This window comes from Excalfactoria chinensis, chromosome 3 (assembly GCF_039878825.1).
Source record: "Excalfactoria chinensis isolate bCotChi1 chromosome 3, bCotChi1.hap2, whole genome shotgun sequence".
NCBI classification, from domain to species: domain Eukaryota; kingdom Metazoa; phylum Chordata; class Aves; order Galliformes; family Phasianidae; genus Excalfactoria; species Excalfactoria chinensis.
Window position 1 is genome coordinate 71,281,909 of NC_092827.1, and position 27,843 is coordinate 71,309,751.

General features: G+C 37.5%; 1 protein-coding gene across 12 annotated transcripts in view; it reads right to left on the reverse strand.

Annotated features, from left to right (window-relative positions):
- The window catches only part of RGS7 (regulator of G protein signaling 7), a 237,511-nt gene that overhangs the window by 198,631 nt on the left and 11,037 nt on the right, over positions 1 to 27,843 (reverse strand). For 5 of the 12 annotated variants that reach the window (XM_072332691.1, XM_072332692.1, XM_072332698.1 and 2 more), the window contains exons 1-2: positions 11,443 to 11,624; positions 10,392 to 10,499 (exon numbers count right to left, since the gene is read on the reverse strand). In XM_072332691.1, coding sequence (XP_072188792.1) covers positions 10,392 to 10,469 — 78 coding nt within the window. In that variant the 5' untranslated portion in view covers positions 10,470 to 10,499; positions 11,443 to 11,624. Of the gene's footprint in view, positions 1 to 10,391; positions 10,500 to 11,074; positions 11,244 to 11,442; positions 11,636 to 27,843 lie in introns of those variants that run through there. The other 7 variants (XM_072332699.1, XM_072332696.1, XM_072332704.1 and 4 more) reach the window with 6 other exon arrangements.

Genomic DNA, 27,843 nt, shown 5'->3' on the forward strand with positions numbered 1-27,843 from the left:
GAAAACAGAAAACACAAACAAAACATAGGATTCCGTTTAAAGCATTCTACATTACAGCCATTTTTGGTGAGAAAAGCTCACTTTTCACACTTCCAGCATGCTACCATCAGGCCACCAATAAATAAGAACTTCTGTAGCATTTCACCTTCACAGGCATGACTTTGTAATTTTCAAGAACTTAACATTAATAACCTGAGAGTAGACAGCATTTATTCTGCATTTGGGGACGCACAAAGTAAAATCCCATGTCAACACCTTTTTACTTTGTAGGAAAAAAAATAATAATAATAAATCACTGTTAAAAATGCAATCAGGCTGAATGCTTCTGTTAACACTATGAAGTAAAGTATAACTGCTAAAGAAGCGTGTAAGCACTCCATCTATTCAGCATAGCTTACAAAAAGAATAGGACAAAATATTTTAACTTAGCCAACAATATGGATAAACCTTTGACAGAAGCTAAGATTCATGTCAAATTTGACTACCCATCTAAAATCTATTTACCATGTCTCACTACAGATTAAACAATAAGCTCAAAAAGTGGGATAATGGGGAAAATGTGAGACCATACACAATCCCAATTATTTTTCTTGCTAAGGCCTGCCAGGACAACCAAAACCACTAACATATAAGAACAAATCACGTGAATGACTGAATTTGTAACAAGTTCCACTTCCATCTTGGTGATCCTGACATATTATTCTGAAGGTGAGGCAAAAACTATTCAACACATCAAGGAAAGAAATAGATGGAAATTAGCTGGTCTCAGCCTGTACTGAGCACTATCCGCATATCTCTTAGCCATCTTTGTTTTTTACTTAAGAGTGCAGAATTTCAAGCACAGAAATTATAATTTTCAGTTTGCTAGCAGAAGTCTAAAGCCCAACAACCTCCTGTGTTTAGTAAGTGCTGTCGATAAACTTGAATGTTTATCTTGCTTGGTGAACTCATGATTATAATGAAGGCCTTCCATCCTGGTAACCACAGATGAGAATTAACTGATCTAGTCTTTTTTTTTTTGGTTGCTTTTTAACAATTTCACCAGCACATCAACACCAACACCTACCATGGAAGGTGTGGTTTATGAATCCAGTACTCCTTCCCTCCTCAGCAGAAACCCTGCCAGTATCACGGTGCAATGTTTGTTCACTACCCCGGGGGAAGAGCACCACCTAGTGAAGCTTCGGCATTACTTGCAGAAACACCTGCAGATCGGTGCTGATCTCACTCAACCCTGCATGGCTCATATGAACAGATTGTAAGGGACAAAATGATGAAATGCTAAATATTTTCACTTCAATGCTTCATTTGCCGATTTTCTTTTTCCTTGAACTTACTCCATGTCTTTTAACACAGCTGAAAGCAACTAAGCGCCATAAAACGATCTAGCTCAAGAAACACGGGGACACGAAGAGCAGAATTTCAGTTTGAAGTCAAAGCATGAAATGTAGTTCCTCACTACGTTTAAATAGATGGAAGACAAATCAAAGGAACTTTAAAAAGCATACACGATTCTGCGTAATGTCCCTCCAGACAACATAAACTGAACTCTCAGCATCCATGGTTATCTTTGCAACTTGGAATAAAAAAGACTGAACCAATCTAGATTTACACATTTATACCTGTCGGACACCCTAGTTTCCATAGCTTAAATAAGAGCTCCTAAACACTGGAGTACAGAACTAAGAAGGAATCCAACTCTAGTTGAATTAAAGCTATCCCTTGCTTTTATTTTTATCCCTTTTATTATGGCCTGCCTGATCAATTGTGTTCCTGAGTTTTCTGTTAAAAGGTTAATGCGATAACAGCTACAGATCCATCAAAACAGATAAATATAATTTCATTCATAATTTTATATTAATAAACCACATCTATGCTTTTTTTTTTTTTTTCCTGGATATACATCAGAATGAAACACAACACAAACATTACCTGAAGGAGGACAGCACAATGTATTTAAGTAATTAACTGAATATGCACTTAAAAATCCAAACTTAGTTTTAACATTGGTGGAATTGCTGATAAAGCAAAAGATCAGGACTATTTTTGTCCACAATAAATATAACAGTCAACAATAGAGCAGTTGCCCAAACATTGAGAATTCTAGCACTTAAAGAAGACATGCAAGAATGAAGGAACTCATTATCAAGGGGTGTAGTGAATGATCAAGAAGTAAAGCTTTTGAAGTAAAAAAGATAGATTTGGATTACGCATTAGGAAGAAAAGCATTTTGCCTTCTTTAGGACACCAAACAAATGCTTTATTCTCATGAGCATTAGTATGGTTCTTCTCTTCTTGTCCATACTGTTTGCTATACTTAACCTCAGGAACCAGAACCTTATTTTTTTTTCCCCTGCTTGATTGATAGTCTTTGGTGCTACATTTGTGAAAAGTTACAAAAAAAACTTCACCTCTTCCCAACTTGAATGAGATTTGTGGTTGCTTAGTAACTATGGGGGAAAAAAAAAGGAGGTATTTGAAATCTAGTAATACTGTGAGCAGCTGGGTAGAACTCTTGTTCTTTATAGCTAAAGCTGAATTCCTATGATCACAGTGCTTTAGTATCTAATGTAGTACTCTGATAAATTTAGGGTACTCTGTAGAAACAGTTAAGTTTTACAGAATATCATCAAGTTTAATTTTAATATAGAACATCTATATTACAGATGACACAGATAAACTATTCTAGCCATAGAGAAATCTCAGCGCAGCCCTCTGTGATAGCAGGAATTGATAGAGTAAGTTTTACACTTGCTACTAAGAAGTCATCCCATTTTACAATATTGAATTTATTCTTCAGATCACAATTTTCTTGCCTGTATCACCAAAAACACCAGTCACGGTACAGCCATGAAAAATGGCACTACATACAGATAGAATCATGCAACATGGCAAGAATTCCTACTGTAAAACACCTAGCTTAAGGTTACATAATTTTGAGGGGGAGTTTTGTTTTTATTGAGCTTTGCCTTTCTATGTTGATACTGATTCTGTAATCTAATGCAACTGTATTGGCTCTCACTGATATCAAGAGCTACAGTGAAACTATACCTGAGGGCAGAATCTAGTTCACAGATTTATATTTCTTACAGTCTGCAGTTCAGAGAAGCGTAGGTGTTAAGAAGCCCTAATATGTCTTTCTTTTAAAAGACATTCAGTAAACTGCTTATTCATTCTGATATAAAAGTCGATCAGATAAACTATGTTTTTCCACCAGAATTTAGGGCACTTTGAATAACAGCTCTTCAAAATACTTTAGTACTGAAAACAGAACCTCAAAGAGCAAGGAAATTCTGATTAATTTTAGTCGCAATGCATGAACAGGTGGAATGAATCATATAGACCAATACGTGCAATTCATTTATACAGCATGGATACAGCTACATGAAATGTAGAGATTCTGTCTAAGACTACTACACTTTTATACAGTCACTAAACCAAGCTTTCTGTTCACATTTATGCAATTTTGATCAATTATGACTCAGTAATCATATTACGAAAGAAATGGTTGGTTGGCATAATATTCCTTCCAAAATAAATTGAAAGAGAACCAAAGCAGCATCTGAAGAATTAAACATTCAAACACGAGTACAGGTTTACAGGAGCACAAAAACAGGCCCCAATAGTAGAAGGCTAAATAATCCAAAGATTGTAAACTTCCCACCACAGTAAGGTGCCACATACACTCAGCACAAGTTGGTTTAGTCTTAAAGAACCAAGAACCACAAAGAAGAAAATTAGAAGGTATGATGGAACTTTTCAAAGAATAACTGGCTGCTCACAATACAGACCCACTCCTTATTTGGGGGAGTTCAGCAACAACCTGAAAGGAAAAAAATCTTAAATCTGCCATTGTATAACCTGTCATACAATTACTTCTGAATTCTCACAGCGTTAAAAACATTTTGAGTTCTAATTTAAATATCATTTTTTGAACATTTTTTTTCTTTTTATCTGAATGTATTTTTGCACAATTAAATTTAACAGGCTACAACATACAGACATTTAAATATTGCAGGTTGCATTTCTCTCCCATGTTTTGGATTGTTTGTTTGTTTTCTTATGCCAAACTCTTATCCCTGACAATTAAGAAGTTTACATGCTATCTAGTAAAAGACTTTACTGACAGTTATGATGGCTATATGAGGGGCTATTATTGTTCCTATAGCCCTTTATTTATTTATTTTAATCCAGCCTTCTTGCCTGCAGAAACTTCAAGCAGTTCCCACCCTGGAGATGAAGCTACAGTTCTAAACCCTGGTCCTCAGACAGCTCAGCTCTCACGTTTCCTACTCCTTCCCCCTACTACTGTAATTTGTTAAATAGAGAAACTAATAATGATGGAAAGTATTGGAGACTTTCCGGGTAGTATTTCGCAAGCTGAGCCCTGATGTCTCCCTCTTCTGTCGAAAATGGCATTTTCTATTTCACAAAAATAAAATAATAACTTCTAGCTTTTCTGCTGCTTTGACGTGTCACTGTCATGTCTCAGCTTGTCCATTAGTAGCACTGAGAATAACTACATGCATCTGTTACAAAAGAGATATCTTTTTGCAGAGATGTGCTTGAAAAACATATGTTTACACTGTATTTTGTTATACAGCCACCGCTTAACCCCTTCCCCAACACTTTGCCTGAAAAGTTTTACTGTATGTTACACAGCCATGCTCTGCTGACATCTTTATTCTAACTATTTACTTCTTCACAGTTTCATCTGTCATTTCAATTGCAAATGGACTACACAAACACAATTCCTTCTCTTTTAGCGGTCTTTACAGATTGATTTGAAGAGAGATTCATGTGTTTCATATGTTTTCATATGTCATCATCTGATACAGATTACTATAAAAAGAAATCCTGTACAGCATGTTACAAGTCTGAAGTAAAAAAAACAAAACTCATAACTCCAAAACAAACAGTTTCTTACTTCAGATTGCGCATCACTATCAATAGCATCATTGTTTCCATAGTTACAAATGTATACTGCTTCAAAGGCAAAAAGGAGAGAAACAAAAATGACAATACACAATCAAAACAGGCACATACAGTTTTCAGATAGCACACGTGGGATGGAGAAAGGAAGCAGCACAGTGGCACAGAATTCTGCAGTGTTTTTGTATTTGCCCAGTAATGCTAGTGATCAGAGCACATCGAGCTCAGAACAGTATGAAGCAATGAACCTCTTGCTGCAAAATTACTTTATACATTTCTACACATAGCGGAAGGATGAGGAGAACAAGTATGAGAATAAGAAAAATATCAGCAGGAATCACCAAAAGTAAATACACAGAGCAGGTGTGCCTCTCAACATCTGCAGGTCCAGCCACCTGCAGATTCAAGTACAAGTATTCTTAATCAAGTTTCCTTGGGTTGCATTATCTGTGGATTTGTATAGTTGTGAGACAGTCAATTCCTTCACACAATCATTATCACAAATGATTCCAAAGCATATAATGCTCTAGATAGTATTGACAATAACCATTGCAGGACGGGATACAGCATCAGATGGCACAGCAAGTAAATACAATGGATAAATCAGTATGCAAGAGAGATGAGAGCATACAACAAAATGTATTCTCACCACATAGAAGACACAGAATCTAGTAACTATACAGTCCTTCAGTATTAATTTCCTGCCCCCCAAATACCATCTATTTTACTTTAACTACAATCTCCTACTGACCAAACTATGACAACATCTCCATGATGTTCACTGTGAATAGGGAGGAAAATTCTATTCTTACAGTTGTAACTCCCAAGGTCCATAAACGTGGATATGTCAAAGTCAATTCTGTACCTACGAGAGTCAGAATGAAACCAAAAACAGCATCCACGCTCTGCACTAACTCCAACATCACAGTATAAAATTTCTCCCGAGAAGAATAGTGTATTTATTATACACTGTTAATATAATAGTGTGTTTACTCTTTGGATTAAATGACAGTGTTTCATGTCCCTTAGTCTGTCCTGGCATTTGCATTTACAACATAGTAGTAACAAACTGCAGTTTTCACTGGGAGCAAGACGCAAGCATAGGTTGTGACAGTGCATTCAGAAATACGGAGTATCAAAGCAATTATTATTGAAACGAGTGACAGCACTTAGAAAATTCCCACCTACTATGTCCTCCCTTGGTCTCACAGGCTCTAATGAATACCTTATCTGGCGTATTATCTGAATATCTGGTGTAATTTTTTTTTTAACTATCATCTTTAAGCGAACACTTGATCAAAGCCACATGAGAGCATCTCATTATATGCAGTCAACACAAAGTCATCACTTGTACAAGTAGATGATAAAATGGTAATTAGAAGAAGTTGGTAACAGTGCTCTAATGCTCTTTTACAACAACCTTTTTAAAATATCACATCTGGGAGGCTTAGTTTCTAGCAAGAATATCAGAAGATGGTAAGCTAAGAAGTACTTTGAGATTACAAATTTAGCATTTTCAATACAGGGGTATCAGCATATAGGACCTTCAACAACCAACACAAAAACAAAACACCTCATTAGCTTCATTACAATTCTGGATGCACCACTAGTAATTCTAATCAGCTTTGGCAAAAGCTCTTTTAACATGTGGGGCAATGAGGAAAGCAGAGAGAATCCAAGTCTCGGTCAAGAGACAAGAACTCAGACTAGGGCAATCTCACTGCTGCAAAATAAGGCTACTGCCTCTCAAATGAAGCTAGTTCAGACAGCAATGTAATGACCACCAACCTTCCAAATTAGAACTCTTAATCCTTTCAGTCTACACTTAACTAAAAAAAGTAAGAACAGATCAGAAAGATAAACAAAGGTTTAGAAGGACCAGCAGTATGCCTAAAATGAGGTTCTTCAGAAGACAGTTCCTACTTATTTAATTATCTGCGCCACACACAAGATGAAACAGGATAAGTTCAGCTCTGAAACTAGGGAAAATTGCACATTATAAAGACAATACTTCAAATGTAATGTGAGGTTTGAGACCTAACTTCCAGTCATAAATTAATGTTGCAGAAATCTAAGATTCCTGTATGAGCAAAGAGCAAGCATTCTAGTGTCTTATATCTTTTAAGTGCTGACTGAAATGGACTCGGTTGGAGAGGAAGTAAAAGCAGGAGTTTTAAATTTTTCATGTTGGCCTCAGGCTACAGGCAGAAAAAAAAAAAAATAAAAAAATCAGGAGTTTTTCCAAGGTATGTCAGTATTAATGATGTGTCATATGTCATTACTTTATAATTAGGCTGATAGCCAAATAGAATAATGCAACTGACATTCTATTAAAACAAAAAGTATTCCCCAAGGCATTAAAGCACTGACACACGAGCATCTTAAGAGTCAGGGTAAAAATGATATAAGGAGCTATTTATGTTTGTTACTAAACTTTCTATCACAGATTCAAATAAGCATTCAGAGTTAGACATGCACAGAATATTTAATTCAAAAATTCAGCATAAAAATATATCTCATTTCTGAAAGCAGAACGCAATGAAACTTTTCTTTCTCTGAGAATACAGGCTAATATGCTGTCTACACTTAATATAACTCTATTCTGCATATGAATAAACCTGTCTTTCTTCAGTCTCCCAGATGAGTAACTAATCACAAACCAAAGACATTTAAAAGAAAAAATAGAAAACAACAACAAAAAACAAGCCTGCATGTCAATATGTTTCTATGCACTTAAAGTGCAATAATGACTCTATAACAATTAAATACTTAATCTGGAAACACCAAAACATCATTCTGTAAAGAATTGTCTTAACATTTTCTATAAAATACTCCTGACAGAATGAGGATTTAGGAAACCCGGGACTGAAACTACACATAGCCTAGATTGTATTTAGTTCAGCGTATAGAAGTTAGACTAAAAGAATTATCAAAACTACAAAACCATGGTTTTTTTTACCCAAAGGCATTGTCTTCACTCATCATGGCCAAATTTTAGTTCTTCATTATCACAAAAAGATATCTCACCTATTTCTTGCAGACACATATTACAAAACACATGCTAATCCCTGTGCTGACTCTGTATAAACTATAGCCAAAAATATCCCAGCATTCATGTATTTCAGTTGTGTTATTTAAAATACAAGGCTTCAAATTCTGCTTCCTTCTAAAGCCAGTCAACAGGACTTCTTTTTTTTTTTTCCCACATGTATTGTGTTTCCTAATGTACTACAAGGAATCCCATGATTTACTTGTTTCTGTTAAAGAATGATATTCAGAGATCATATATTCTGAAGTGAAATGACTTCTACCTATCTTTTTCTCATGTACCAGACAGAATTTATAAAACATTCAACCACAGCACTCTTACTACAGAAAAAGGTAGGTGATTTTTGAAAAGGTTCTCTAATGTTTTGTTGCCTATTCCTTGAATTCTGCCATAGGAAGGACTACTTAGTTTACTCTTTGTACTCTAACCATCTTAAATGACCCTTCCGATTTACTATGACAAAAAAAAAAGCAAAAAAAAAACCAAAACAAAAAAAACCCAAAACCAACAACTTTGAAGTGCATAAAAATAAATATGGCAGAAGGTCAGCATTTGTGAAAGTTTAATACTCAGTCCACCACTTGCACTTCAACATCAAGAGGAGGATCACTGTTAGAGTGGATGACACAAAATTGATACCATCCCCATGCCTCTGATTTAAAGAAAACTGAAAAGAAATTTGAAACTGAGCGACTCCATGAGGCTGTATGTCCTACTCCCACTCCTCATTTTCAAATTTTCCCTGTATCACCAACATTTTGTTCACTTGCCTCAGAACTTTCCTTTTAATCTGGAAGCTGCTCAGGGGCAGCGTTAAATTGTGGCATAAAATTAGACTAAATACAGCGGATAACAAGCTCAGCCTGCTACTCAAACACAGACACCACAGAAGGAGACAGTTTCTGTTTTTTCCTCCTCTATCTACTAAATAGGCAGATAAAATACTTCCTTCTCAGCAAAGAAGTACATGACAAATATGAAAAGATGCTGTTCAGAAATGCCAGAAGCCTATGAAGGACAATATATGCTATACTTATTTAAAACTGCAAAGCACATTTTCTACATATAAATTCATGCAAATTATTTCATTTTGAAACACACTTGTCAAGTTACTGGTAAGGTATTCTGCATTTTTTTCCAGATGTATATTCTCACACATATGCATAACTAAGGTTAAGTTCATAAATCTCATTTGTGTAAAAAGCACAAATACCACTGGAACTCACTGAAACCAGCAACATATAGGAAAATAAGAATGAAAAGTATGTATCAGCCTTCATTTTGAAACTACTTTATAATTTCTGAGGAAAAAACACCACAGTTACCGATGATACTTCAGATCACCTCAAAAACTTATCTGAATATGTATCAGATCTTTCCTATTACAGTTAAATTGAAAAATAAAAAACAAAACAACAACAACAAACCTCTAAGAAAAAAATATTGATTTTTCCACCCAATAGAAACAACCACAAACAAGTTAGAAAGCACTGCATTCTAGGAATAAACAAGTAGTTACGTAATTACACATTTCAGTTTGCAAGAACAGCTATTCTTCTCCGTTATTAAAGTGCGTCACTCTCCCAATGAATAATAATAATAAAATACGATAAAAAACAATTGTCAAGTTTAAAATAAATAAAAATGGAACAATCCATCACAACATCCCCAAGCATCTACCTTAACAAAAATGAAAGTGAAGAGGCTGCATAAATCACACTGTTGGAACTCAGTGTCTGGAAATTTGTATATTAATGGCATTAGAATAACTACATTAGAAATGCTTTCCAGAGAGAATCCCCAGAGCATGTTTATGTTGTTGTGTTTTGTTTCAGTTTTTGGAGTGGTTGGAGTGGTTTTGGTTTTTTTGGTTTTATGTTCTGGTGATTGCAGATAAGTATAACGTATGCATTCATTTTACTAATAGATTTTGCCAGCAAACACTTAAGCCCACAACATTTTCCAGACTCTGACACATCACAACCATCACATATCATATGTTTCAATGCATAAAATGAAGTAAATACATGAAGTAATTCAAATTCTAAACTGTTTCTGAACACGATTCAAAGTTGAAGAATGTATATTTTGCTATTCAAAATAAGAAATCTAGTCACTTCATAAAATAGAGTCACTAGCAGTTCTTGAGATACAGATCTAGTTCTCACAAGCGTTCTGATCTGCCTTAGGTAGCATAAATGTCAGCAGCCAAAGCATTCCAAATCCATATCAGGTGACCGCATTCTGAAATCACACTGCTCCATTCATGGCAAAGCACAGCTGTAGCTTCTCTCCAGGAAGACGGAGAGAAACAGTAAAAATACTGGTCTCTCTTGCTAAGCATGAGAGTCAAGGACATCGCCATTTCCCGAAGCACCTCCCTCAGATTTCAAAGAACATCAAAGCTTACCTTTCTGTACACCAGCATGTTTGGGGATTCATCAGCCACCCCATTGCTGCTTTGCCCATAATTATTTCCTTGTGCCATGTCCCACAGATTTGATCCGCTTTTGGTGTGCTGTAAAAGGTACAAGTGATCTCAGTAAGACACTTCCTCAGATCTCCTTCCCTCCTTGATGATTAATGGACGTGATTTTATACCAAGACATTATAAGATTCAGTGTATGCTCTAAACTTCTATGGATATTTACACGGGAGCAAAGAAGCTAATTCACCATTTACTGCCATTACTCTCTTTTGCCTGTAAATAATGAATGTAACATGTTAATCTAATTCAGACATTAATGAATTGTTGCTCCAAATAGCTCCCTGACATCTCACTAAGCACCACATCATTAGGAGCCTCTCCCCAAGCACTCCCTCCTGACGTGCACTTCCAACCAGAGATACTCGTCACCCTCCTGACCACAGTTTTGACTTTATGTTCAGCTCTACCCTAACCTCGCGGTTAGGGCAAAAGCAACTTCCACAATCAAGCTGCAAGAACAGCCTCCTTAAACTTCTCTCGGCATCAAACAAGAAACACGACAGAACGCGCTCCCGCTTGCTTTCACCTACTTTCCTCATAGTTCACCGCAAAGCCTCGTCTGAGCCGCCAGCCCCGGCTCCTCCCGCCCTCCCCCCTCCGCTCACCCGGGAGCCGCACTGAACGCTCAGCCCCTGCCGTAGCTCCGGCTTTGCACGCAGGTGTAAGAATGTGCTCCATCTACAGACGGCACCGGAGGCTGCGGAGAGCGAGGCGGACTGAGCTCTGCCACAAACATCTCCCTCTGGAGCACCCCCCGGACCCCTCCCCAGTCCTCCCGATGGGGGCAGAGCCGCACCTCGCCCTCGGCGCGCCCCGCCCGGCGCCTGCCCCGCAGTGCCCGCACCTCCCAGCAGCCAAATGGCCGGGGGAGCCCTGCAGGCAGAGCGGCGCGGCTCTTTCAGCACCGCGGACAGCGGCAGCGGCGACCGAGAGGTCTCGGCACGGTCGCGGGGAGGGCGCGGAGCTCGGTTACCTCCCGGGCCAAGGTCAGTGCGGAGTGCCAGCGGCTCCTCGGCTCCTCCTGCCGCTGCTCCTGGCTCGCCCGGCGCTGGGGGTGTCAGCCGGCGGCGGGCGGAGGGACGCGGCGATCTCTCATCACACACACGCGCGCACGCACACACGCTGCGGCTGCGGCTCTCCCCGCTCTGGCGGAGCGGCGGCAGCTCAGCGCCCGCCCCGCAATGGAGCGGCCGTCACGTGGGGAACGGGCACGTCAAAGGTGCTGCTGTGCTGCGCTGCTGCCGCCGCTCCGCCACGCAGCGGCCCAACGCCGAAACCCGCGGCCAAGAAGCTGCAGCTGCCTGCGGATCTGGCGGTAGCCCCCGTAAACGAGATCAGACGGCCCGGAGGGCTGGGCAGGAAGAGAAATGCGGGCTAGGGAAGGAAAGAGAGTAGCCGGCGGTGAAAGACTATGGGGGAGCAGACGTCACCTGACTCTTTCTTACACATTTCCCGACAGTAACACGGGCATCTATCTGCCCGTTCCTCTGCCGGGGCACTTCCGTATTTCTTTTTTTCCCAGGATGAACTGGGGAGAACTCGTGCCCTTTTGGCACTGCAGATCTCTTAGCAGCGGGGAAGCAGAGAGCAAGTCTGTTCCAGCCAGCAGGAAGCAGTCCCGAGGACACCTCAGGACACCGTCAAGGCTGTTTTGCTAATATGCAGCAACCGCCTGATTTGCAAAGGCATAGAGCTGACCACGATAAAAATAAAAAAATAAGGTCTCTTAAATCATACTTGCTCATCACGTGGATTAGAATGCTTTCATTTTCCAAAAGCACTGAAATACCTCACACTCAACATCCACAAGAACAGCTAACTGGTTAGCTTTGGGATATTCCCATTTGAAAGTGTCCAGTCTGGAAAAACAAGCTCTTATTACAAGGATGATCTTGTGGAGGAAAAAAAAACTAAAACACAACAACGACCTGTGTTCACTTCACCTTGTGGATTGTGCACTGCTTGAAGTGTGTAATTCAAGCACAGAGATTCCAATACATACTCCATTATCCCACTTTTTCTACCTTACTCCCATCCCAACAAGATTCACATCAGCAACATCCTGCAGGAAGTTATTAGCAACTAGCATTAGCCATTAACTCCTCTTCCAAACTTGGCAAATATCTTGCAGTCCTTTCAAAAGTGAGCCATGATGGATCAAGCTAAAGCATAAATAGAGTCACAGTGGCCACTGCACAGTAAAGGAGTCAGGACAGAGTCAACGTGGACTTCTCAGAAAGCTGAGGAAAGAGTATCAAAAGTGACCCTGTAACAAACACTGGAGTAGAAAGCAGACCTCAAGCATGAATATGAATGTTCTTCAGGGAAAGCAGAAGTAAAAGTTGAAATGACCTAACAAAATAATTTCCCCAGCTTGAGCATACACTTTCTGAGTAAGCAGCACTGCAGTGGCTCAGAAATGCACTGGCAGTCAAGAGAAATATCTTCTAAGATATGTCAAGAATAGTTGTATGGCAGCAAAAAGAACTTGTATTCTTACTTATTAAGATACTGTTCAGATTTCTCTTTCAGAGTAAAAATAAGCACCGCATTAAATATTCTTCAAGTTTTAAGAGGAGGAAAACCAAAGAATGTTGATTTTGCACATGTTCCTTCATTTGCTTGGCCAGCCAATACTCAGTATAGAATTTGTGTTAAAGGACATAAAAAACAATCTTAAACAAGTTTCCAATGAAGTCTTATGCTTGTTTTCTTACTTTACCTCATCTAATTATAAATCCAAGTGGAAAAAAACAAAAACAAAAAAACACTACAGAAAACAAAATTATTTTGTCCTGGAATTCTTGGACTACATACAAAGTTGTTACAAGATGTCTCTAATCTACCTATTTGCTGTAAACAGAAAGATTTTGGCAGGGATTATGTGCCTTTGAAAAACTCCCCAACAAAGCTGACTAATTCAGGCAACTCATTACCAAGCTTTTACATTCTGAGGATCTCTTTTAAAGAAAAAAAAGGCAGGGCCAAGTTAGAATTTTGGCTTTGCTGCCTCCAATCAAACTTTATTCTTAAGCATTCTGATTAATTTCACAAATAAAGAAAAGTCATACTAATTGGGCAAGGTTTCTATGATTTATGATAATTAATTTTATTTTCAAAGAAAACTAGTTCTATAGTAAATTTGTTCAAGTATGCAGACAGAGCAGCAATCTAGACCTACTGAAGTCAGTATGTTTGCCCACTGACATCAAAAGGAGCGATATTTCACCGTCTTTAATCTTGTCCTTGAAAATGAAAGTCAGTCAATAATCACTGCCACTTATCTCTTAAGTACAGACTTGCTACACTGAAGCATATCAAGAAGTTTTCACTTCACCAGCTTGTCCATTGTCAAAATGGAAAAGAAGCTTTAATCTCAGAGAGGGCTAAACAGAAGAGCAAACCAGAAACAACCTAACAGAATTTCTGTCCGCCACTATTTTGTGATGAAACAGACCCCAGAGTAGACTGCTTCATAAATGCAAGGAAAAATAAATTAATTTATTTTTAAAATACATAACTGATATGATAATTTCATTCTAACACAGTTGGATATGCTTGCTCAATAACCTATAAAAGACTTTATAATTCATAAATTACTTACGCATCTTGTCATGTTGAGAGTCATCACTCATTTCATATACGATCAGCATTAGCATCCTCTGAAAGCACAGTCTGCCAGAAGAGGAATGTCTTGTTTCAAAACGCAAAGCAAAACTACTCATTAATAAAACAATGACGATTGGAAAGGCTGCCAAGGGGCAGCTTTATCTAACAAGGCAATAAAGTACACATGATTTAGCAAGGTGGTGACTACATTTTCTGTGTTTAGTTGGCATTGTCAATACAACTCAAATATTCCAATAACATCATATGCACATGGTACACATAACACAGGCATGTTTAAGTCAAAACATTAATGCCAGGATGTTTTTTCTATCTGAATTTAAAATAGATCAGAAATGTTTATCTCTGTTACACTGACCAGTGCTGTAGCATTACGTCAGTATGTGTCTATATCCATCAATTATCTCATTTTATACCTAGACTAAATGTTCCTTGGAGTAGACATGATGTGCAAACTCCTAGAACAGTATGATCTAGCTCCATGATGAAGCCTTTAAAACGCAACTGCATTATAAACAATCACATTTTAATATACTAAACTAACAGAAACTTTGTCATCTAGACTCTAAACCCAAAATACTGACATGAGTTGTTACTGTGCTGCCTTAAAGTATAAAATCCAAGTTCTTTTTCTGCTAGCATCGTTGCACACAAAGACAGTCCTACTTTAGTCTAATAGGTATAATTATGATCCTACAGACCTGAGAGTGTTTTAGTGCCAGGCTCTGAATTAGTAGCTAGAGACTCCTGGTCAAATTCACAGCCTTTCTGATGAAATTTAGAATGCCTGCTCCTTCAGGAATGAATGGCAACCAGCCCATTTAGTGTAGGTCATCAAATGCCATTCAAAATATTACAAGTTACAGTATATGTTTGCTAAAAGTGTACCTTGGACTGACTTAAATTTCACTGTTTCCTTCATGAAACTTAATTTTAAGCCACAGGAAACTAGTTTGCCACCTACCTGCCAAGTTTAATTACTTTTAGCAACTTATGATGCTGAAGAACAAATTATGTATTCATTTTACTAGGGCAAGGGGTCAAAAACAAAAAAACACAGAAGAGAGGATCTTTAAAATTAGAAAGTAAAAAAGTAACTAACACTCTAATGAGGAAAAAAAACACTGAACCAATAAAACAAAGCAACAACAAAAAAAAAAAAGCTAGGTTATGGTCATGCATAATCTCACATGAAGGGGAAATTAATAAAAATAAGAAAATCCCACATTCTCATTAGTATGATATACTCACACTATATAAATCACGCATAGCATGATATTAAACTTAAATGCAAGTAACTAAATCTTCTGGTGAAGATGTTGACTATTACTGTCATAGATAACCACAGCTACATAGATATTGATATTAAAGTGGCATCCACCTCATTCATCCATGGAAATTCATCAGCTTCTATAGACAAAGCAGGGCAACTTCAAGTAGTCGTAGCCCTGGCAATTAAACCAATTCTAATTACGTCCAAAAGAGGGCAGTCTTTCTCAGTTAAAGAGGTTACAGTAGATACCTGATATACAAAACTATCAACATTAATTTTCTTTCCAAACAAATAACTATCGCAACCAGCTATACACCCCATATTTCCTGAAATAGTAACAATGTTTACAGAAATAATAAATACTACACAATACTCCTTGAAAATTTCCCAGGACATTCAAGATTAACTACTCTTTAATTACTCTTCTTAAAGTCAAAAATCACCAACTTGAAAAAAATCACTTTAGCACGTAGGAATAGAACAAACATACAGGAAAGACGTTTTTGTTTTAGTCAAGTTTGCATCTTATGCCGGCATCCTCTCTTACTGAAGAAAGATTGAGAATCCTGCTCCCCCAAATCCCAAAACAGCCCTTGGAGAGGTTATTTCATTTTGTGACACAACATTACTGATGGAATGAACCTAGAGAATGTGAAATGGGACACTTGCTCTCCACTTCAGATAAAATATTTTAAATAAGAGTCTATTGTTTTCAAGCATCTCTTACACTACTTGCTACTTATGACACTCTCCTGAGTTGCAATGAATAAATAAATACATAAATTTATAGGCTGTTATTCACATTTTCAGAAATGCTTCACATCTCACGTAGTGTCGTAACTACTGAGCAACTTACATGAAATAAGAAAACACAATCAGAGAAACATATAATGGCTTAGGTTGGAAGGGACCTCAAAGATTATATAGTGGCTGTGATTTTTATGACTTTTGCAATAGCTGTAGTTCTTTCTGGCCAAACCATGAGTTTAATTCAAGCTGACACCAGTTTCAGGTTAAAAACAAACAACCAAACAAAACAAAAACAGACTTTTGGTTTGGGGTTTCATTGTTGTTTTTGCAGCTTAAAAAACAACTCTCAAGTGTTAAATTAGCATAATCCTTTTACTCAAGAAAATCATTCAGGCCTGATTTATGGGACTGTACTTGCTCAGATCAAAATAGAATAAGCCCCTTATTAAGGATTAATTAGAAATAAATCACTGATTCAGAATCCTTTATCATAAAAGGACTAGAGAAAGGAGAACTCCAACACCATATAGGGAAGGAGAAAAGTGCATCATGTATAAGAATGCCATGGTTACAGACCAGAACAGACTAATTGTTGAAAGGCATAAGGGAATTACCAAGAGTCACTGGAAACTAGATGGAAGAATAATTCACATGGCAAAGACTTAAGCTGATAAACAGAGATCAAATTGAGAAGTTAATGAGGAGATATTAGAGAAAACTGAGGAATTTTGAAAAATGAAAATTGTTCCTTACTCCACAAAGGGCTCCTCCCCTGCTTATGCAAAAAGAATTTCTAGAATCTTCTAGAATAGGAAAGTACTGAAATATTCTGTAATTTGGGAAAGGGTTGTTTATTTGTTTGTTTCCCAGTTGCCCAAAGTGGTTTCTCTTACTGAAATAAATAAATAAACAACTTCCTCCAATATACTTTCCCAACAGTAACCCAGGTTTCCACATATCACAAAAACAATAGAAGCTGAGGCAGCCAGCCGGCTATCAAAGAAATGGTGGCACCACACCACTGTAGGTTCCCCACAATAGCCAAATTCAGCTCAACAAGCTCACAAGCTACTACCGGAATTCCCTTCTTTACTAAATCCTTCCAGCAGCCAGGAGTGATGTGACTTAATTAGATTAATTCACCAAGCTGAACACACTAGAGGAAAAAAAAAAGCTCAGCAGTTTAAAAAGCTTTGTTTATCATATTCCTTCCTTCCCCCGCATTTCATTTCAAAATTCCCCCTATCATTCACAAACTCCCTGCCTTACATCCACATATAATCTAATCAAACAGCCTCCTCCCCCCAAGGTCGTTTTGTTTTTCTAAAGGTTTAAGTCAACTCTAGTCAATTTGCTGACTGAGCATCACAAACTGAGCCAGACTTTGTTCACTTATACCCAAGTACACGTGAAAAAAATATATATACATTAATATCCTCACAGAAAGAAATGGAGTTTTCATTCTTTTAAAACCCTATATAGCATTCTGACTGAAATGAGAGCTTTTGTAATTAAATTCTCCAGAGCCCCAAGAGACTGAAAAACAGAAGAAAGAATGTAAGTAGGTGTCTGGGTCATCTGAAGATTTCCATATTTTAAATGAACATGATAAAACCATAAACTAGGGCATTTCAAGGCATTTTTAAGGGTTGCTTTTTTTTCCCCCCCTCCCCTCTCAAACCACTGTATGAATTTGAGACCTTTCCAGAACTCACTCCATATCACAAAGATTTTCCCTTCAGGTTACACGATTATTAGCTGACATTCAGCTTCAATATATTTCCTCAAATATTAAAGGAAACTGCCTTAAAACTTGAAACTGCAGCTCTGAGAATATTCTATACTTTAAAATAATTGACTGACAAAGAAAACTGTATTTGTGAGAACACCTTGTCTGCACTTGCACTAAAATGATAATGAAAGTTAGAGCAAGAGTTGAAAAAACAACAAATATAAGTTCAAAGCATTCAGCTAAAAGAGTATGGATAGTAAAGAAAACTCTCATAAAAACACTGATATACCAAAACTTGCCTCAGCTTTCACTGCTTGGTGGACAATGAGTAAAATACACTTGTTTATTTAAAATAAACTGTAGTATCAAGGCATTTTGCAAGCAAAGAAAGTCATCATAACCTACAGCTGTTAGCCTGAACAACCAGGCAGTGAGGTAAAACAAGAGGGAGAAGGAAATAAAAAGATGCAAGACATGTAGGAGAAAAATTGATTTTATACACTCTTTCCAAAATGCCATCATGTCTATCATTATTGCAACACACAGTACCATTCTCTAGTTAAACAGGAGTGTGTGTGTGTGTGTGTGTATATATATATATATATACACACACACACTCCTGTTTTATATATATATATGGCTAGCTTTCTCACTGTCTTCTACTTCAGTACTGGCAGACAGTGAAGCTTGATATTTATATCATAAGATAAAACATTTAGCCTAAAAGGAATCATACCTTATTTTGTTGCAGAAGAGAAACTGAAAGGAGCAGTAAACTGGGACTAAAGAAAGTAGAGTTTTGGTGCACCTAAATAGGGAACATTCTACACAAGGGAATCAGGCATCCAGCAAGAGATTTTCTGAATGCAAAGACTTAATAAGCACTGGAAGAGAGAAAGATGATTAGTCACAGGTCTTTGGTAGCAGACAAGAAAGAGGTGGAGACAAGTGAATCAAGAGGTCATGATAGTCAAAGCAGGAAGGCAGCATGAATACAGTCAGACAGAAAAATGTTTCCCAGTGGGAAAGGACAGTACTACTTATTAAATAAGGAAGCAGACTGAAATCAGACTCCACAATCACAATGACTCTGTATGCCAAATGAAAATTGTGCAGCTGTCAGCGATGAAGGAAGAAGATGGGCTAGGATGAGAGAAAGGAAGCAAGGATAATTCAGAAAGTGAGGATTAATCCCATTTTCTCTGCAAACTGATTAGATTATCAGGATAAAATTAAGGAAAAGGAAACTAAATCCAAGGATATAAAGGAAAAATAAGCTGAGCACTACAGGATAAAAAAAGAACAATCTTTCACCTGTACAACAAAAAGAGAATTAATGATAGGAAAGGGTGAAGTTCTGGGATTCATAACAAAATGAAATACTTCAGGGACTGGACAAAAACAAATAAAAAGTGCACTACAGGTTACAGAGGGAACAAAAAAGGAAAGGAAAGAAAGTGAAAGTGCCCGTTCTTACTAGGCAAGGACAGACTGTCTTTAAAATTAATTGGTGCTAACCGCTTCCTGACTACAAATAGAGAGAACAACAACAACAATTAAAAAACCCAATAATTTATTAGTCTGAGCAACAGCAGTTCTCAGGGATTTTTCTAAAGACATTTGACACAAAAAGCTATAATAGGTGATATACACGAAAAAAAAAGGAAAAAACTTTTACATGACAGAGGAAATAGAAATGTAGAGTCATGAACTCACAGAAGTGTGTTTATTTTCTTCCATAATCTCCCTTTCTCACTCCTATACAGAATTCGCTTGTCTGAAAAAAGCTACAGAATACTAAAGCAAAGGTTATTTTGTGTGTTTGGCATAACAGTACTACTTGTTCTACATCCACGACAGTGGCTATGTAATGCATGCAGCAGATAATATTATGTCATTGTAACACAGTTATGCCTAGCACACACTAATCACAGAAAGTGGCTTCACATTGGCTCAGACTGTTTCAGGTAATTTAATAGAGGAAGTACAAACAGAAGTGAAATCTGGCTGTAGCTCAGTTAGTTCACCTCAAACTAGAAGCATGCCTAGCAAAAAAGCTGAATTCAAGTAACTGCCTTTGGCATGCCACAGATGTTCAGAAGTGAATGAAGTGGACTGCAAAGTCAGACTTAGCTCTTTTCAGTTGACTTCATGTTTCCTGTCTGCTTGCAGGTGACTTGTGTGTCCATCTTACCATTTCAGTACTCTTAAGTAGTATTCTTTTGTTCTAAAACACCAAACTCTGCAAGAACATTTAGGAAAAACAAAAAAAACCTTGAAATGGGAAACCAACCCTGCGATCTAGACTGATAACATCTAGCAAATTAACAGTCACTTTCAAAACTAAATTAATCTGGCATGACATATATCTAGGAAACAAACTGCAGATATGGAATTGTACGTATCTGTGCCTACCTAATCATTTTCTTTAGTCAATTAAACGCCACTTTATTTTGGTGAACTACATTCTGATAGACTGCCGTTAATGTCACAAATGCCTACACTGCCAGTCACAAGAGATCTTCCAACTACTTGTCTTTCCCAACTTATTCATGAGAATATGCACAGTATCTCCATCATCTGTTTCCCCACACTTACGACAGTGGAAAATCACATACATTAATTCAAGCAGGAAAAGAACTAAGTCATGAGCTTGTGTTGCTGATGGGCAATGTAGAAGTAGCAGGTTTCAGTTCTAAACGTTACCAGATAATAATGTTGTCATCACAGGAGGTTAGTGCAACACCTCTCCCTTCTGGCCTTTTCCCATTTCACTCCCCAGCGCTTGAACAATGCTACCTCAATAACCTCACCATGCCAGCAATTCAGGGGGAAATAAACACATTTTCTTCTTGTACACAAAAATAATTTATTTTCTGCTTCCAACAGCGTACACAAACATTAAAAAAAATTGACATTCAGTAGTTCAGTCTGCCAGTACCCAGAAGGCAGCTGCTCTACAGCACGTGCCAAAGCAGCCAAACTTATACTGCAGTTTTTCTTACAAATAAAAATCCTCCAGGTGTCCTACAGCTTCAAATAAGTCATTCCTGAGATAAAGTCTGCAGGAAGCCTTAGTAAAGTAACAGAGAAGCCCTCTTCACAGGTCCTCAAACCATCAGTGACACAGAGCTCAAGTGGAAGAATACTGTCGCCGTACTTAGTGATATCAAATAACTTCATCTATCAGCACAAGGAGGTGAGTGTAATGAAGTTTCAGAACTCCTGTCTTCTCTGCAATATTATAACTGACTTATTTTCATAGAGCAAGTCAGGTACACCTAAATCTCTCTAAACCAGTCTTCTAGAAAAAAAAAAAAAAAAATACAGAAAAATACAGCACTACGATTAAGAAGCAGAAAATCAGATAGAAAAATCAGATGAGACTTTTAAAGTGGCCTACTTGAAGTTGTTAAGGTTATGTCTTTTCCCTTAAAGGAATTAAAAAACTAAACACTTAAATCCAACACTCATTTTCAAACATGATAAGCACCCCTACAAACAAAGGAACCCAGTAAAGTTCAGCTAGTTCCCATGCAATATATAGTATGGTATTTCTTGCTGTTTTCTTGAAACATGGAATTCTAGGAATTACATGGAATCATACATGGAATCTAGGAATCAAACATGCAAAGAAGCAAAAAATAGAGCAGGGAAAAAAGGGGCTTTCTCACACATCACAAACAGAACGTAATGCAGGTAGGTAACTTCTTAAAGTTCTGCCTAATTAAAGGAAATATGTTACTCATGTGCAGGTGAAGTTGCTTTAGTCACCAAGTGCTTTGTCTTTTGTACTTAATATCAGTTTTAACCATACCACATATTCCATCTATGTAAATTAATTGATTTGTGGGAAAAATAAATAAATAGAGTATCTCCCCACTAATTTGTTAAGTAAACACTATTTACTGCATCCACCTTTGTGCCTCAGGTGTTATGGTTCTCATTCTCTGAGTAATATGCAATACAAGGGTCTGGGTACAGGGACTTTCCAGCTGCTTCTTGTTCCAACAAAGGATTTCACTTTCTGGAATCACTAGAGACTAATGCAAAAAAAAAAAATTCTCTTCAGGAAAGGCAAAACAGGAAGGAATTACTTGTCACCTGCCCTGCTGTATTAGAACTCATATATACACCAAACAAGCAGATTAACAATAATATCTGTCCGATTTATTTCTCAAAGAGATGCTGAAAAGTTTAAATATAGTAGCCATGATTGTCAGAGAAACACCTCCAACATAGAGCTTGGAGGACTTTAACTCCTCATCATGATTCTGGCAGCACGATTCACTTCTGGGTTGCTGAGAAACTACCCTCTTCTTTTCTTCCTGCATTGTTTTCTCTCGTTGGGAAAACACAGGCTTCCAATATGAGATGCTAGCTGACCTGGAAAAAAAACTCATTTCTTGTACAGTAAATTCAAAGTCCAACCTGCTCAGTGGGGCCTGAATTTTACCCTTCAGCCACAGTGTTCCAGCACTAAGATAGCAACAATCCTTTCTCTGCCTAGCTTTCTTCTACTCAATCCTGCACTTTTTTCTGTACTTTACATAAAGTACACCAAGCCAACTGAATCAGAAACATCACAAAGAAAGGTGTGTAATAGTACAGCGCACCTATCCAGCAGGCATTTTCTGTTGGTTTTTATTACTAAAGCTCATACAGGGAAGAGGGCTGGGAGAGAAGCTAAAGAGATAAAGACACTTACTTACATAACAGTCTGACTCTTTTTTTCTCTTTTACTAAGTTTGCCCTGGACCCCATACCACAAGCAATGCATTCAATGTCAAACCACTACATATTCCACAACAATTATAGGTAGTAAAAAAATAAAGTCAGATAAAGTAGGTTCTTTCTCTCCATTTTTTAAGCATGTAATCACATTCAAAAAAAAAAATATATATATATATATCATATATATATATCTTATATATATATACACACACACATACCCTTAAAAGTAAAACCAAACTACCCATACTGCTTGTTTTCAGTTGTATTTCCATAGATAGCTGCCTTTGAAAAATTAGACATCAACATGCTATTCACCCAATTCAAAGATTTCATTATTCTCTATAAATGAGTATACAGAAAACAGCCAAAACTATCAGGCTAGGATTAGGGTGGGGAAATAGTCAAGTCTACCATTATACCTGCATCTGCAGCTCAGCCAGTGTACAATAAATAAATACATAAATAGCTTTCCAAATTGTTCTGACCCACTTTAGATGAAAATGAAAAGCCCAGAGCTCTATTATTTGTTGTCTTACATCTTAGCTTCATTTAAATTGAAGCAAATCATCTAGAATTGCATTCAGGTACTCATATTGTATCTAACATCCACTACTTCAAATTAATTACCAGTGTTATTTAAGATGGGGACCTCTGCCAAACCAGCCAATTCCCTGGGCTGCCCAGCCAGGCAGGAGCACAGGAACATTCAAAATACCAGCACCCAATACAAGACAAACCTACCAACAGTTCAGAAAAACCCAGAAGCTGTTCTCAGGACAACCACAAATTCCAGACTTTTACAACATGATGCCTGAAGAGCTCAGATAGGCTCAGTACTTCCACAGTTTCCAAACTCCTTTTTTCATGGCAAAGTATTCCAAAATTGCAGTTAATTGGTATAATACTACAATAGGACAGTAATAACAGGGTAGCAAAGTCTTTGGCTACAGTAAATGAGTACAAGCCCAAACGCAGCAGCCACAGATGCAGAAAAGAAGGAAAAGAGCTGCTTACCATTAGAAGACCTCAGGTGGGCAGAGATCTCCAGCAAGAGATGCCTTCACTTCCCCCTGCCGACCCTCAAATGAGGTCTGGGAAGGGGTGGATCCTGGTTCCACACCTTCTGGTCACTCAGGCAAATTGCACGCACCTGAGCTCCCCTGGGCTGGCCCTGCCTTCCCACCAGGTGCTCAATCACTCTTTCAGGCTGTGACTGCACATTTCCACTAAAGGAACTTTAAAGTATACTAAAGGACAAAAATCAAAGCTTCAGCACTCATACATACATCTATGTCTGAAGACATCTGTCTTTCAAAAACACCTGGTCAGGTGTTTCTAGGATCACATAAGTATGTTTTGCATAAGAGTGAGAAACTAGAAAGAAGGGCTTGTCAAAAACCCAAATGAATACAGGAAAACATGACCTAAACTGGTTACCATTCCTTTCCCATCCCAGCTGATGCAAAAGCAGAGACACAATTGCTTCATGTGAAGTTGCCTGAGAAACTGACCTGTGGTCCTGGTAAGGAAGGTCTTTGAGATAGGACTGCTTGTTCAACTTCGTCTGAGTTCTCCTTGACAGACAGTGATATCACAGCTTGTGATATCAGTACAAAAGTAACAAGGTGTAAGATTACAGCTTCTTTATTCATTTTTGTTACTGTGAATATTCTACTTAGAATTATTTTCAGACTATCATATTGAAGATATGTTAAAGATATGCGACTCCTTCCCACTACTTTATAAAACCCAGGGGGAAGAAATAAGCTGAACTAGAACAGTTTGTGAAGATAACACATCCAGTACTGAAAAATTACAGGCAATGGCAAGAGCTATACACTTAGGGTATTTGTGCTAAGCATATTATTTTATCTCATTTCCAAATTTAGGCAGATATTCCTCCTACTGGTTGTATGGCAAACACTGCAATGTTGAGAAGTTCTGGGCTCTTGAAGCATACATGCACAATGTCTTGCAAAAACAGTTCTTATTTGTTCTTGTTTCCATGAACGCAGAACCAAACCTGTTTTGGTTTAAATCTAACATGCTAGCAAACCTCTTGAATTTCAGAGCATATTAAGGACTTCCCAAAGTAAAATATGTAGCACTAAGCATAATACATATGACTGAACGAACAAACATACAAAAGGCTGAGTTAAAGCTGGCTAACACTTCTCTTCAACACTGCTGAAGTTGTGGAGAAATCTGTCAAAACCGTTGGGCTAATTTCCACAAAAGGTGTTGGTCCTAGACTGAATTTTTCTGAAGTCTTCAGCAAGGTGGTGAAAGGGTGCCATGAACAGGTATTTCCCTACGCTTTTGTTTTGTACTTTTACAGACCAAGATGGAGGCCAGATTCTACATTTTGAACTGCTATCTTTTTGGAAGAAGGAAACTGCATTTTGTATAAAGATGCCACAAGAGATGAAGAGGAACAGATCTGTATGAAGAACAAAGAAAGACTTTCCTCCCGGAAGGGTCAACTCAAACATTAGGGAGTTTAAATAGGAAAGCAATACCAGAACTCTCTGGTCTTAACAAAAGGACATGAACTGAAAATCCAAGGCAGTAGACACTGTAACAGGGTAAGAAGGGAGTGCGAGATGGAGTATAGGCAGAGAGACAGATTGCAGATGGATCTGAAGGAGGACAGATATTGATTTATGCTGCTGAGTAATCCTGGAGTCACTTGTCCACTGAGATGCCTTTTTCAGATATACAGTCAAGTTAGCCATATGGATAAAGTATCCTAATCCAAGAACAAGGAAGACAGGAGGGTGACTTTCTATATGCCTGAACTGTCCGGGATAAGAAGGAAAAAGAAAATCTTCAACCGGTTACAGACAAGACCTTCTAAAGTACTTGGTGGAGTATGGCATCTCACATAACTTTAAAAAGTTAAAGATACTAGCTTTCTTTTTATGGTTTCAATTTTCACTTCTATCTAGCATTGTTGAAACCCAAGGTATATTCCTGCATATAGGAAGAAAGTCTGCAATCTTAACATATCACTTCAGGCATGGGGCCTGCGAACCAATGTACTCGTTTCTTTACAGAAGCATTTATATATACCTGCCATCTCCTGACTTTTATCTAGGAGTAGGTACTTCAGGATTTAAAGCCAAGAAAAAAAGCTATTAAATAAAGGAGAAGACTATATATTGAAATGTCAACACATTTTATGGCTCTATATATGAATCAGTAAAAGAAACTGAAGGATGGGCAAAATAGAGGCAGATGAGCCCACAGACAGTATCACAGATAAATGGCTGCAGAAAAGATAACGCTGAAGAGATAGAAAGAAACAAAATACATGAAGTGAAGTGAATGGGAGCAAAACACTTCCATAGGTGGACAGAAACTGCAAAGGCTGATAAGTTAATTGAAGGTAAGGCAGAAATAGTTTTGTAAATTAGGCCAATGAATAGATTTTTAGAAGTAGTTTTCCAAATTTGTTTTCTCCATTTTGGATTTTCAGACCATTTGAAATTTGAGTACAAAAGCTTTTATCCCCCACTGCCACAGAAAAACAACACAAGCTGTTCCAAAATTAAAACAAGGTCTCATTAACTCTTAGAGTTACTTACTCACACAGTCTTTTGATATATCTTGACATATCAAGATAGGCTTTGCTATTCAAAAGTTTTTGCTAGGTTCTAATATCAAAAGATTTGCTGATGGGGGATTCCTTGTATTTTCTCTACACATAATCAGAACTAGCTAGAAACATATATACATTCATTAATTTACTTAAGTGGGTTCCACCTAAATACAGGGCCTTTTAGTCAACAAAACTTTGGAACAGAAATCTAACAGTACACTGAGCTTATATTAAGATTTCACCACCACCCCCTCCCCACCCACCTTAGGCTCTTTATTTATTATAAAGGACTAAATTTAGATTATTAGTTCATATGCTGAACACTGTCAGAGCAGAAATGGTTCAGTAAAAGCCACCATACAATTACTACAGCCTTTGTGCTTCAGCTCCTGAATAAAATTCTTTATATGCCTCTCATTCTTCTTGGGATTGACCAAAATTGATTGATTATATTTGTCCCATATTATTTCTTTATTATCATCTTTCAGCTAAGATCAAATTCACAAACTGGCATTCCTGACTTCAGTGAAACTTGTTACTAAAAGGTATACACAGTATCCATAAACATATTTTATGTGGTGTAGGAAAGAGAGGCAATAGACACAGTGACCTTATAGCTTAGTGGGACAGAATTATTAGTGCCATGCCCTGCAAGACCTGAGGAAGGGAATTTTCACATCTAATGATTCATTTTAAGAGCATATGAAAGATGCATAGAAGCTAAGTATTTCTCTCATCTACCACTTTCCATCTGTCCTATTTTGGTGGAGTCATCTGTTCTGCTAACTGGACATACACCTCTTTTCATTAATTAGAGTAGCGATAGCTTAGGTTAGACATCAAGCTTGTAGAAAGTTAACAGTACACAGAGGGAATTCAGGCTACTTTATTTCAGTGCTATACCATGTAAGCATTTCTAGTCCATTCCTCCAGCAAGAGCATTCTGAAAGCAATCAGTTCTCAAATCTACAGAAGGTCAACTGGCATAGTTCTGCACTACTGGCTTGAGTATCATTAGTGACTGTCTAGACACCCCAAAACTTGGTATTTTGCACCATCTTGCTCTAAAAAAGAAAACAGGGTTATCATGGTGAATCATATTGATCCTGGAGCCAAGGACTGTTTTTAGCACTTTTTCAACCAATACAGATTTTAACTTTTAAAGGCATTCTGCAGAGGTGGAAAGAGCAAAGGCTTAAAACTTGAAAGCAAACAAAGTACTTCTTTAAAAATCAACACTCATCCAATTCTTTGCTTCAAATTAACCTCTAAAAGCTAGTAATCCAAACCTGCAAGACATTATAATTTATGTTTCCCTCTCACTAGCACTCTATTTCCCTCTGCTAACTCAGTTTCACCTTCAAAAAGTTTGATCCAGGTCTTTTGGAAACAATCTTCAAAAATATTGAAATCAAATCAACTCTCACATGGAACTGTTATTGCCAACCCGAAGTCTTTTTATGCTAACTTTAGAGAAATAGAGAAAAGACAACATTACTGAAAACTACTTTTGATTTCTCTTTGCAATTGTTTACTTCAAACAAATTTAAACCAGCAAACACCTGCCAAGTTCAATTGGATTTCCTTCAATTTTAATACGCCTCTGTATTTATGCAAAAAGCACTAAGGAAAAAAATGAGTAATTAATGTCATAATT